Genomic DNA, 14,530 nt, shown 5'->3' with positions numbered 1-14,530 from the left:
AGAATGGGAGGGGGAGTGGAAATGGTTCGCGACTGGGAGGTGCAGTTGTTTGTTGCGAACTGAGCGGAGGTGTTCTGCAAAGCGGTCCCCAAGCCTCCGCTTGGTTTCCCCAATGTAGAGAAAGCCGCACCGGGTACAGTGGATGCAGTATACCACATTGGCAGATGTGCAGGTCAACCTCTGCTTAATGTGGAATGTCATCTTGGGGCCTGGGATGGGGGTGAGGGAGGAGGTGTGGGGACAAGTGTAGCATTTCCTGCGGTTGCAGGGGAAGGTGCCGGGTGTGGTGGGGTTGGAGGGCAGTGTGGAGCGAACAAGGGAGTCACGGAGAGAGTGGTCTCTCCGGAAAGCAGACAGGGGTGGGGATGGAAAAATGTCTTGGGTGGTGGGGTCGGATTGTAAATGGCGGAAGTGTCGGAGGATAATGCGTTGTATCCGGAGGTTGGTAGGGTGGTGTGTGAGAACGAGGGGGATCCTCTTGGGGCGGTTGTGGCGGGGGCGGGGTGTGAGGGATGTGTCGCGGGAAATGCGGGAGACGCGGTCAAGGGCGTTCTCAATCACCGTGGGGGGGAAGTTGCGGTCCTTAAAGAACTTGGACATCTGGGATGTGCGGGAGTGGAATGTCTTATCATGGGAGCAGATGCGGCGGAGGCGGAGGAATTGGGAATAGGGGATGGAATTTTTGCAGGAGGGTGGGTGGGAGGAGGTGTATTCTAGGTAGCTGTGGGAGTCGGTGGGCTTGAAATGGACATCAGTTACAAGCTGGTTGCCCGAGATGGAGACTGAGAGGTCCAGGAAGGTGAGGGATGTGCTGGAGATGGCCCAGGTGAACTGAAGGTTGGGGTGGAAGGTGTTGGTGAAGTGGATGAACTGTTCGAGCTCCTCTGGGGAGCAAGAGGCGGCGCCGATACAGTCATCAATGTACCGGAGGAAGAGGTGGGGTTTGGGGCCTGTGTAGGTGCGGAAGATGGACTGTTCCACGTAACCTACAAAGAGGCAGGCATAGCTGGGGCCCATGCGGGTGCCCATGGCCACCCCCTTAGTCTGTAGGACCCCCACGGTGATTGAGAACGCCCTTGACCGCGTCTCCCGCATTTCCCGCGACACATCCCTCACACCCCGCCCCCGCCACAACCGCCCCAAGAGGATCCCCCTCGTTCTCACACACCACCCTACCAACCTCCGGATACAACGCATTATCCTCCGACACTTCCGCCATTTACAATCCGACCCCACCACCCAAGACATTTTTCCATCCCCACCCCTGTCTGCTTTCCGGAGAGACCACTCTCTCCGTGACTCCCTTGTTCGCTCCACACTGCCCTCCAACCCCACCACACCCGGCACCTTCCCCTGCAACCGCAGGAAATGCTACACTTGTCCCCACACCTCCTCCCTCACCCCCATCCCAGGCCCCAAGATGACATTCCACATTAAGCAGAGGTTCACCTGCACATCTGCCAATGTGGTATACTGCATCCACTGTACCCGGTGCGGCTTTCTCTACATTGGGGAAACCAAGCGGAGGCTTGGGGACCGCTTTGCAGAACACCTCCGCTCAGTTCGCAACAAACAACTGCACCTCCCAGTCGCGAACCATTTCCACTCCCCCTCCCATTCTCTTGATGACATGTCCATCATGGGCCTCCTGCACTGCCACAATGATGCCACCCGAAGGTTGCAGGAACAGCAACTCATATTCCGCCTGGGAACCCTGCAGCCATATGGTATCAATGTGGACTTCACCGGTTTCAAAATCTCCCCTTCCCCCACTGCATCCCTCAACCAGCCCAGTTCATCCCCTCCCCCCACTGCACCACACAACCAGCCCAGCTCTTCCCCCCCCACCCACTGCATCCCAAAACCAGTCCAACCTGTCTCTGCCTCCCTAACCGGTTCTTCCTCTCACCCATCCCTTCCTCCCACCCCAAGCCGCACCCCCAGCTACCTACTAACCTCATCCCACCTCCTTGACCTGTCCGTCTTCCCTGGACTGACCTATCCCCTCCCTACCTCCCCACCTACACCCTCTCCACCTATCTTCTTTACTCTCCATCTTCGGTCCGCCTCCCCCTCTCTCCCTATTTATTCCAGTTCCCTCCCCCCATCCCCCTCTCTGATGAAGGGTCTAGGCCCGAAACGTCAGCTTTTGTGCTCCTGAGATGCTGCTTGGCCTGCTGTGTTCATCCAGCCTCACATTTTATTATCTTGGAATCTCCAGCATCTGCAGTTCCCATTATCTCTGATACACACATACAGGTTCACGCCAGCAAAGCTTCACATAGAAGGGTCCCCCATCTTGTGGGTTGGGGAGGGTTTCAACTAGACTGTCCACCAAGCAAGAGTTAAGGTTTTTAAAAATTGGCAAAAAGGAGCATGGTACAAATTCAAAGGAAAATGCACTCCAATAGTCAGAGAAACTGGGTAGTGTACACCCACTTTTAACTAGTGGATATAGCAGCCAGGTTGAGAACTTGCAAAAGTCCGTTAAATGAATATCACATAAAAATTCCTAACATGAATGATCAAATGTCACTTCAGAAGTTGATAGCTACCATTCAACCACTAATTCTCAGAAATAGAACATACGATGCATGAGAGTAACAGGCATGATAAAGAGAAATAAAAATGCAAGTCACATTACAGCAAACTAAATGGTCAATGGTACAGGGTGGAGAACTACCCTGCACCTAAATGCTTTGTTTGACCAGAAAGTATTTCACGTATAGTACAAAAGGCTCCAACAACATGACCACCTTATAAACGCTAGGTACAAAACATTTCTAAAATTTAAGAGATATCCTACCCTATATGCATAATTTTTACGCACACAAGATAAAACAGCAGTTTTATTGTCTTTTGACAAAACTCACAGGATGTAGGATGGTTCCTAGGATGACTTGATTTTGCACACTTTCTAAGATGATCTGAACGTCCCTTTGCAGAAGGCGTGATTCCGTGAAAAATTTTGCTTCTGCTGCGAATGGTTCTGGTGTTTCTGTCCCATCAGTTTCACGCTTAAAAGTCGGGCACTGAGCAGATAAATATATTAAGTATTAGAAACTTTACGTATACTAGGAACTTACCACGCATTGTGGAATAAGCTATACAAAGCTATTCTTTGTGCAATGCGCTCTTTAGACTTGGCAGATCCACGTAGCTGTAGTAAAAACATTTCATTCATATTACTTTCAGGTAATCCAGAAAGAAATTCTGTATAAAAGGTGGGCCATATTACAGCCATTGATTATTGTCAGGTTACCTGAGCTCACATTTCGAAGACAGTAGGTTGCAATTTTAAGCTGGGAAGGCACTCCAGTACCATGGAAACAAAACACTGTAGAGTAAGAAGTGCTGCTTTGCAGACGATACATGAAATACATCAAATAGGTTTGGGTAGATATTAAAAGTTGCCATGAGCAGATAACAAGACTAATATTGTGAAATTATGAAATGAATCGAAAGGCTTCCTCCATACAAACCCACGCTGCAGCTTAAACCATACTGAGGAAGGGTCACTTGACCCAAAATGTTAACTCTGGTTTCTCGCCACAGATGCTGCTAGATCTGTTGAACTTTTCCAGAAATTTCTGTTTTTGAAGCTTAACCCATTTGTCTGATATGGTGTTTTTTCTTCACTATTAATAATGTTTTTGGCACAAAAGGCCATTCATCCCATAGAATCTGGGTCAAACAAGAACAATTCACCTCATACGTAAACAGCGTTAGAAAGAGGAAAAGGTATATGCTATTCAGCCTCTCAAGTCTTCCATGCCATTCTATGATAATCCACACAGACACACACAGACACACACAGACACACACAGACACACACAGACACACACAGACACACACAGACACACACAGACACACACAGACACACACAGACACACACAGACACACACAGACACACACAGACACACACAGACACACACAGACACACACAGACACACACAGACACACACATTCCTTGCACATTTTTCCTTTATAGAAATGACTAAGTTATTCCCTGCTGATGCCCTTTATAACAAGTATTGATGGAATTAATGCTAGCTGTCTTTTCCCTAGGATGGAGGATTTCAAGACCAGGGACACATTTTTAAGATGAGAGGGGGGAAACTTAAAGACATGAGGCAGTTTCTTTATTTTACAGACAGTTGTCTGTGTGTGGAAAAACTTCGAAGAAGTAGTGGACGCAGGTACAGTTACAACACTTGAGACACATTTGGATAGATACAATAGGGAATATTGGAGTGATATGGGCCAGGAGCAGACAGGTAGCCCTAGTTTAGTTTGGATTTATGTTCAGCTTGGGCTAGTTGGACCAAAGGGTCTGTTCCTGCTCTGTATGACTCTGACCCCAGAAAAAACCATTGCATTTGAACAAATAGCAGGAATTGACCATTAATGAGGCCAGTACCTGGAACCTGGTTCTGGCCAATCTCAGAGAAATGTTTGAGCAGTTGCAGTCGTTGAATGGTGATTTCCCAGCCCACCCCACCCCCCACCCCTTAACTGCATATGCTTTTCCGTCTTTTATGTGAATGGGGATAGAAACGACAATTTCAAATTTAAAGTACAGATGGCCTGGGCTAAAGTTTATGATAGATATAAAGTTTAAATCTTACATAATTTAACCATCTACACTGTCAAAGTACAATTTAGAAGAAAACCAGACAGAATTTTGAAATAACTAGCAAGGATATTCTTCTTGATGGAAGAACGAACAAGAAAACTAAAAGCTTACAGAAACGCTGACATATTACGCATGTTATGCATCAGGAAGACCGGTTTTTCCAAAGGATCTATTAATTTAACCTTAACTTCACTATTTCCCACACTCCTCTACTTTGTGAGGTAACATCTAATTAAAAACAAAGTTTTACAACTCCTCAACAAGTGGCATCCATTGTATTTCCAGCACTTTCAGCTCCTTTGAAGTTACAAGCAGTACGGATATTTTCATTCAATGCGGGAATGCTAGAAATATCAATGCTTCAGCATGTGGACATTCTAAAAGCAATAAATGACTTGAAAATTACCATGGTACTCAGAAATCACTGAGCTCCACAATGAACTTAGAACCTGTCATGTTTGACTGGAAATAAATTGAACCCACAAGTATGGCAAGTCAATATAACTATATATGAAATACAGCAGAAAATCTTGTTATGTCAATGTACCTTAATACCAGAAAGCATAACTGTCACCAGGTAGCAGTCAGGCAGCAACAAAGCTCTCACAACACTCCCATCTCGCACGTGCTCAATGACAGCTGTACAAGAACAGAGAAAAGAAAATCAGTCTGCATCCTTTGAAAGAGAGAACAAGATAAACTTGTATTAATTTGACATCTCTAATACAGAAAGTGATGCTTTCTCAAGACAATATGAAGGGCTCAAACAGACCCCAAACCAAGAAATAGTCAAGAAGTTAGTAGTGAAAGTTTAAAAAGCTAGAAAGGAGTGAACAGACAGAGTCAAATTTTTCCAGAGTCTATAGAAAGAGATCAGAAAAGTCATAAGACAGAACCACAGCACAGGAGGTTTGACAAGGTTGAAAAGGATGGGTACAACAATTACAAATGAAATTTAAAACAAATTATCAAATTTAACACTTTGAGACACCAAACCACTGACAGCAGAGAAAAATGGATGGAATGGACAATCAGAACATTTTGCTGGGTGAGCTTTGAATGAGTTGGAAGCTTGCAGCAGCAGAGACTATCAATAACTTGGCACTGGAGCCTAGAACTGGTAAAAGCATAACAGAATGAGGCAAGTCTGTTCAGACGAGAATGATGTTGAAGGTGAGGTAATAAGCAATCTACTTGATCTGGCAACCTCCTGAAAAAGAAAAGTACTAATAGCAAAACAAAGGCTGAAACTAGAAATTTCATTTTCTTGTGGATGGGTGTGATTTTTGTGGTAGTGGAGGTAGTGGTGATTTGGGGGTTGGTAAGTTATTTGCAGTTCAGCTGACTGGACAAATGTAAATAGTTCTGGGAAATGCATAAGTGGAAACAACACATTTCAAAATGTTAGGAAGGAAACGCAAGTTGGTTGGTAACTGACAAAGCCTGTGGAGTCAAAAGTTCATAATTTTTGATGGGGATGGGGAACAGCAAATTTGGAGCAGAAACCATTAACACACCAGTTAACTTCAGACAAATAATGAGTTGTTAAGCAGTCAGCAACTTAGTAGGAAGAGGGTAGACAGAGCAAGAAGTAGGTCCCATAAGCAAAACGAAGGGAGATAAATGAGAAACTGGAGGAAGACACAAGTTCAAGCTAGGTCAGAACAGAGCACAACTTGACAGGAAGTTGACCCAATAAAAAAAGTTCAAAGAGAAAGGTGGAAGGGGTAGTCGATCGGTTAATTTCAACCTTAGTGATGAAAGAGTACAATCAGTTCCCCACAATTGTTGTGGCTGGAAAGGAGGGAGAGGTAGCTGTGCAGAATTAATTCTCAACTGAGAGTCTGAAATTCAACCTTGTAACAGGCCTTTAGTAACTTTAGCTCAGTAACATATTGATCCAAGTTGTACTAAAAAACTATGAAATGCTAAAGTAGCTAATACAAATCAAAGTTCCTTGAAAGTTAATAGAATTCAATTGCAAGACTTGATCCAAATTCAGCTTCTGGAATGAATAATTAAGAAGGTGGCCAATAACTGATCATTGCAATTCCAAGTGTGTTTCTGGGCAAAAACGAAATAGATTCAGCATAAAATTGAAAAAAAACGATAGGGATCATTCTGCCTCTCTTGCCTGTCCTGGCCTTTCAAAGAGCTGTCCAATTACTCCAACACCCCGATCTTTTCCTCAGTCTTATAATCTTCAATGTAGAGTATTTATAAATTCCTTACAGAAAATTACTCTTTCATCCACTCGTTCAGGTACTGCATTCCAAAATCAACTCACTTCACCTACTTCATCAAAAGCCTTCTTAACTTTGAACACCCCTATCAAATCTAAGGAGAACATTTCAGGCTCTTCAGCCTTTCAGCTGACTTGGAGAAACAGCCGTAAACCAGCTTCACGATAAAATGACAACATGTCCACCTACAGCCCAAACAGTGGATACGTGAGCTTCTCCGCACCCCAGACCACTTGCTGCTGCAGCAACAACTTCTACAAAGCAAACAGGAAAAGCCCAGGTGATGCCTCCTGCCCTTTGGGAAAAGCAATTAGCTTCATCGAACTTTCATCTCAAAGCTGCTTTGGGGCATTCAGTACATAGTGGAGGAATCCCAGGTGTTAAGATAGATCCCATCACTATTATTTTCATTTTGTTAATTATTTAAAGCAACATATTTGTAACATTACAGAAAACATCTTCTGTAAAGATGAAAATATTAACAATTTGCTAGTTAACCATGACTTACCAAATACAGGTATCAATAATTGAGTACACTGAATACAACTCAGGATTCAAGATGAAACATCAAAAAACACACTGTTGGAGGAATTAATCTCATTCACTAACCATTGACTGGTTTTTGATGATTGGAATCCACAAAATGACGAGGATTTTCAATGGTGTATTTCAGATCTCGAATGGTGTGAGAACTGCCTCCTTCACCCCACATTCCTTTCTTAGCTGCTTTTGCTTGTTCTTCAAGTTCACAAAGTCTGGCTTGCTCAGGGCTAAGAGAAAATTTCGATAAAATTAGCAGATGGAGACTCAGGAAAACAGAACTTCAGACAAAAATCTGGTCAACCATTTGCCTCTTAGGCCTCTGCTATTATTAAATCTAAGTACCACCAACATGATTAGGCTTTTGTTGTACTTGGTCACAGCAGTGGGTCAGTGAGTACTATGCTCACCTCTGTCAGTTTCTGCGTTCAAGCTCGACCCAAGAACGAGGCACACACAATCCAGCCTGGCATTCCAATAACGTTCAGATGGAAAACTACATTTTCAGAAATACTGTTTCTTAGATAATGAATTAAGATACGCCAGAGTTGGTCCTCTCAGGTGGCTATAATGAAATGTCTGTCTGAGGTGTGGGGAGGCTCATTTGGAGTGTAAGCACCAGGACAGTCTAGATGTATCAAATGGTCAGCTTCTATGGTCCAATTCTACATAACTTGAAGGTCATCCCAACATCAACAAATGTGAAGGGCAGATATTGGGAATTCATCACAAGGAATCTCTGGCACAAACATACCAATTATTTCAGCGACGGCAGGAGCTGCAGATGGAGAATCTGAAATAACAAGGTATAGAGCTGGATGAACACAGCAGGCCAAGCAGCAGAGGAGCAGCAAAGCTGACGTTTGAGGAAATATCTTGCTTCTGCCAAGAAGGTCCCCAATTTCTCCAACTTAGCCACGTAACTGAAGTTTACCATCCATGGAAAGGGGTCCCGACCCAAAACGTCAGCTTTCCTGCTCCTCTGATACTGCGTTCCACCAGCTCCACACTTATCTATTCACCCACCCAGCTTGATAGTTATCAACTCCTTTGTCTGTCCCCAACTGACTGTCTCTCTCTCTCTCTCTCTTTGGGGTCTATTCTATCGTTTACTCCCTACCCCACCCACATCCCTATTTTCTGCATATAAATTGACATTTTCCCAGCCACTGACTCTTCCCACCCAGACTCTTCCAAGGAAGAGTCGCCGGACCCGAAATGTTAACTGTTTTTTCCTTCAGATGCTGCCAGACCTGCTGAGCTCCTCCAGCAACTTGTTTTTAAAAGTTTAATAAATTGGCTTTTGGTTTTCTAAATGCTAAGCACGTTTCATGTCCTTATTGGTCCCTTCAGGCTTCAAGTGGACAAGTCAAATTTGGTCAGTAGAAATGACAGATTATGCATTCTGTCTAATAGGGGAAATGCAAACAAGTTAGGAGTGTGGCGGGGTGGTGGAAATAAGAGTTGTCAACTACAAAGGAGGAAATGCAAGGTGACAGCATTACACAGGTTGGGGAGTGGCTAAAGACAGGAGGTATTGGGTTGGACAGTATGGAACAAAGTGAGTTTGCTCGCTGAGCTGGAAGGTTAGTTTTCAGACGTTTCGTCACCATTCTAGGTAACATCATCAGTGAGCCTCAGACAAAGTGCAGGTGTTATGTCCCACTTTCTATTTATAGAATAAATAGAAAGCAGGACATAACACCAGCGCTTCGTCGGAGGCTCACCGATGTTATCGAGAGTGGTGACGAAATGTCTGAAAACTAACCTTCCAGCTCAGCGAGCAAACTCACTTCCAGAACCTCAACCTGAGCTACAAATCTTCAAAACTCACTAGTATAGAACAAATGTCAAAACATACACCACTTTCAACTGCTACTCAAAACTCAAGCAGAATTGAAAATGCAATCTGCCTTGGCCAGGTTGCTCCAAAGACAAAGACACTGCCAGTTAACACACTGGTTTGGCTCTTCCAATTAAATATCAGTTTGTTTGATATACCAAATATCTATTGCTCTATGCCTTAAGGTTAAATTCATGCATCTAACTGGAAGGGAGAATATTGGCATAGATAAAACAAAGACAGAAGTCCACAATACTGTGTGACACCTGTGGTGAATGATAAACAGATCTTTATTCCACACCATCAATTCCCAGTACAGTGAAATTTCCAATTGCAGTAAAATCACTGGAGATGACATATTCCTACAGGAACAGGGAAAGTCACCTTCACATCTGAGACAAGCAACACTTACAAATCTTTGACAGCATATCAATGTCCTCAGCAAGAGGGTGCAGATCATTGATGGGGAGCAGCAGACTACTACAGACAAAACTGGAAAATGACATCTAACTAGCAGTTCTTCCATCAATCTAAAGGTTAACTCAAATCATCTCCTCAGGGTCTAGTGGTAGCAAGACAGAAGAATTAATAACAAACATATGCTATCTCCATTCCTTCCATGCAACTTCAAAAGAGATCCCAGCAAACTTTACTTTCCAAGGGGTTCCAACTTGGTCAGTTGTCGAACTGTCTCAGAGATCACGGAACATTGATGCTGCTAGGCCCCATAGTTTGCAGCCACAAAAAATGAATCAGATGTGAATTGGGAAGTGATAATGGTAAGTGGGCCAGTGATGTAGAAATGCCAAGACATTTTAACTTCTCAACAACCCGGCACCCAGAATTTCTAAAGCATTCACATTCAACACAATGTTCATCAACCCAAAAGCAAACCACTGATGGAGAAAGGACAGGAAAGATTGACTGAGAAAAGTTGGTATTTCAAACCAATAGTTGTCATTTTATTGTAACACTTTAATAGTCCCAATAAATTATCAAATTGCAAGTTCACCATAAGTTATGCAGGACAGGAAAACTGGATGTTTTAAATTCCTTCCAATTCAAAGTCTCTTTTGAAAAAAAGTACTTACTTTGTTCCTCGAATTCCTTCCCTACGGACTGAAACCAATCCCTCAGTTAACAACGACTCTGCAATATTCTCCCCAGTTGTATCTGAATTACCAGAAAAATTACATTAAAGACTATTCACAGCCCAGCTATTCGCAAAACAGTAATCAAGAAACCAAGTAATAGTCTTGCATGAAGATTCAATCAGCAATGGAATGAAGTAGTCAATAAAATCGAAAATGTCTAGATTGGACTGAGTTAAAGGTCACAACACATTGATATGATAGGTGTGAGAGCGCCATATTATGTGCCAAATGGCCCATGATCATTTACTGTTTGTGCAGAACAACAGACTTATAAATTCAATCCATTTTTGCATCAAGTGCCACAATAATAGATTCCAAACGCAAAAATATTTAAATTTAATCACTGAAGCAAAGGAGCCATATTTAACAACAAATCAATTTGATAAAAAACAAATAGTGTAGCAGGCACCTTGAAACTTGAAAACAGTAAATGAGATAATCTAAGAATTCCAACCACACTCTAAACCACAAAATGAAACTCGGTGAACCGCAAACATCGATGTCTTAACAGCCAGGCAGTTTTCCATCTGAAGTAAAGGAGGGAAAGTTATAAAGGAGTGAATCAAAGCCATTGATGCATGTTCAATGGACAAGTGGAGAAAGCCTGAGACACAAAGTCCAGACAACTTAGAACCTGGGAGAGAAGGGAAGCATTTACAGGAATGAACAAAGACTTCAATGGCCATTCTGCACATGCATTGGAGCATGTGAAAACAAGCTTTATGTCTGCTCTCTCACCAGTTCTATATTTTTAAAACAAAAATAAATCTCAATGAGATCTTCAGGCTCAGATAGAAAGATCTACACCAGAAATGTAGAATCTAATGTTGATGAATGGTACTTTAATGGCATGCCACCAGTTCATTGTCTTTTAAACCTGTCATTTTATATATAACTCTGCCTCTATCTCAATCAGATCTATCAGCGGTTGATTAGAGGTTATGAAGACGTTTAGCAAAGTGGCTTTCATTGCTCACAGCTTTAAGTATAGGGGTTGGGACTCCATGTTGAGGTTGTATAGAATGTTTGAGGGGTCTTTTCTGGTTGACCTGTTATAGGAAGGAAACTATTAAACCGAAGGAGTTTCAGAAAAGATTTACCAGGATGTTGCCAGGAATGGAGAGTTTGAGGTATAAAAATAGACTGGAAAGACTGGTGCTTTTTTCACTGGAGGGTAGGAGGTTGATAAAGTCATGAGGGTCATAAATAAGTTAAATGCAAAGGGTCTTTTCCATATGGTGGAGGTGTTTGAAACAAGAGTTTTAAGGTGGAAGGAGAAAATTTTAAAAAGGACATGAGGGGCAAGTTTTTTTTAAACACAGTGGTTGTGTATGAAATAAACCACAGGAAGTGGTGGATACAGTTACAATATTCAGTAGACATTTGGATAAATTCGTGAATAGGAAATGTTTGGATGAATGTGAGCCAGACACAGGAGATGCAACTTGTTTAATTTGGGAACGTAGTCGGCCTGGACTGGATGGGCCAAAGGGTCTGTTTCCATGCTGTAGGACTCTAATTGTGGCAAGCAGACTTCTGTACCACCTGTATGTTTTGGCAAAGTAGGACTAAGTGCAAGTCAGCCAGCCTGGTGCAGCAAATCTTGTCACGTGGAGCGAACCAAATTGGAAGACTGGCATCGGCAATACTGGGGACCTCACGAATGCAGAGATGGGTCATCTACTGGGGACATCTTGGTTGGAGATGGATACAAATACTTCAGCTCGTCATTTGCAATGCTATGTTGGACTCCATCATTGAAGGGGGGAATATTTGTGGAATCCCCTCCTCCAGTTAGTTTAATTGCCCACTACTATTCATGCCTGGATATGGCAGGACTGCAGAGTTTAGATCAGATCTATTGACAGTGGAACAGTCTGGCCCAGCTATCACATGCTGGTTCTGCCATTTGCCAAATAATTCAGTGTTAAAGCTTCAGAAACTGACCTCTCATTTTTGGATGTACCTGGTGCTGTGCTCCAGAACTTTCTTTGAACCAGGGGAGGTTCCCCAGCATGATCATAATGGTGGCATGGTATTTGTGCCAGGAAAAGATTTCAAAGTCGTAGAATACAATTCATCTGCTAACGATCAGGCATCAGTTGCTAGATCTATTCAAATTCTACACCACTTCGCAATTGGCAGTGCCACACAATACAACTGAAGCTATCTTCAACCTGAAGCTGGAACATCAAGGTTTGCCTTATGATTTCTCCTATTCATACTGTCATGGACAAATATTTGTGATAGAAAGGTTGTTGAGGAGCTGGTCAACTACACTTTTCTGTTGTTCATTCCCTCGTGTGATGACAACGTCTAATAGCCAGGTCCTTCATGACTCAGCCAGCTTGGTCAGCAACAGCGTTGCTGAATCACTCTTAGGTGATGTTCATAGAAATTCCTCAGACAAAGTACATTCTGTGCCCATACCACATTTTGTGTTACTCCTAATTAACTGTGCTCAACATGGAGGAGAACTGATTCATCAGCCAAAGGATTTGGTTGATAGTTTGGGAGTCTGATATCTGGGCTACAGAGAATTTTTACATTGTAATCACTATTAATTACACCAAATCTTGTCTACTTGCATGAAGTTAAGCAAAGAGAATGTTATATTGAAACAAGGCAACTGAGGGGTCAACTTTGATATGGTGTAAACTGTATCAAAAGGGGAAATTGAAACAAAGCTCCAAAACAAGGCCAAATGTTGACTATTAATTACAGCACAAGTGAAATCAAGATGTTTTCATAATGAAATTTTCAGCCTAGAAAAAGGCAAAAACATCAGGAGAGTTTTTAAAATAATCATATTCCATGATTTAATTTATTGGTTGGGTAGGTGAATGGCAGACATATTTCCAGGTAAATGCTGATTACACAAAGAAAGAAGCAAAAACAGCAGCCCAGTTGCTTGGCAACAGAACCAATCATTGAGTGATCAGTTAAAGCAGATCCAACAGAGCAACTGTGCAAGTAGTATTCCGAAAGAGAAACAGAAAATGCTGGAAACACACAACAGACCAGCCAGCATCTACAGAGAAACAAAGACTTAACGTTTCAGGTCAAAGGCCTTTAACCAAAACTGAGAAAGTTTGAGATGCAGCAGTTTCTGAGCAAGAGGTGGCTAAGACAAGAACAAAGGATGGTTTGCAACAATGTGCAAGAGACTGATACCATGAATGATATTCTCTAGAATCCAAATTGTGTCTTATTCGAAAAACTCTCAACCTGTTCCTTACTTTTTTAAAAACTCATTTGTGGGATGTGGATGTCGCTGGCTGGCCAGCATTTTTGCCATCAATTTCAGAGGACAGCTGAGGCGCAACCACATTGCTGTGTACCTGGAGTCACATTAAGGCCAGAGCAAATGAGAATGACAGATTTCCTTCCCTTAAGGACATTAACAAGCTGGCTGAGTTTTTCTGGCTATCAGTGAGGGTCATTATTAGCGCCTTAACTCCAGACTTTTTAAATTGAATTCAAATTCCACTAATTGCTTTGGCAAGATTTGAAGCTAGGCCCCCAGAACCTGGGTCCCTAGGTCTCTGGACTAACAATCCATCCATTAAACCAACAAGCCCTGGTCTCCCCCTAACCCTGCCATGACAGATGGTTCTCGAAGAATTATTGGAAGTGGTCCGAAATATTGGATACTAAGAATCTGAAGACAAGAAATGCAAATTATAGTTAAAATCTGATAGACAGTTAAGTTACTTGTGAGAATCTGAACTCTTGACATGCAAAGATAAATGGTTTATTTTCATGGGGGGGGTCAAATTTTTGCATATGACATTATTGACACACAAGTGAAAAGGAGGTGTTATTTATACTGGCATTAAGAAAAATGTACATCTCGTAAGTTTAATTTATTTTTCATACTGTGCGATAAAAGAGGGAGACTGATTTTAAATTCATTTTTGAGCACTTTTACTTGCAAGAAATCTGGAGGCCTGTTGGTTTGCACATACTTTAATGAGGTTTCAGTGAAGAGTCGCGGGTTAATAGTTGAGAGGGAAAATGATAAGGGGAGAAAAGAACTGTGCTGTTACCTAATTACAAGTCCAGGGACTCAAAAATCCAGCTGGGAGTCAGTATCCACTTCAAAGCGTGAAGG

The 14,530-nt window shown here is 42.6% G+C and overlaps 1 protein-coding gene across 1 annotated transcript in view; it reads right to left on the bottom strand.

Annotated features, from left to right (window-relative positions):
* The window catches only part of snd1 (staphylococcal nuclease and tudor domain containing 1), an 879,367-nt gene that overhangs the window by 840,738 nt on the left and 24,099 nt on the right, over window positions 1–14,530 (bottom strand). The window contains exons 4-7 of the mRNA XM_048553925.2: window positions 10,354–10,435; window positions 7,489–7,649; window positions 5,184–5,275; window positions 2,874–3,032 (exon numbers count right to left, since the gene is read on the bottom strand). Coding sequence (XP_048409882.1) covers window positions 2,874–3,032; window positions 5,184–5,275; window positions 7,489–7,649; window positions 10,354–10,435 — 494 coding nt within the window. The remainder of the gene's footprint in view (window positions 1–2,873; window positions 3,033–5,183; window positions 5,276–7,488; window positions 7,650–10,353; window positions 10,436–14,530) is intronic.

Source organism: Stegostoma tigrinum, chromosome 25, assembly GCF_030684315.1.
Source record: "Stegostoma tigrinum isolate sSteTig4 chromosome 25, sSteTig4.hap1, whole genome shotgun sequence".
Lineage (NCBI taxonomy): Eukaryota > Metazoa > Chordata > Chondrichthyes > Orectolobiformes > Stegostomatidae > Stegostoma > Stegostoma tigrinum.
The sequence above is the reverse complement of the archived record's forward strand: the minus strand, read 5'-3'. Positions and strand labels throughout refer to the sequence as shown.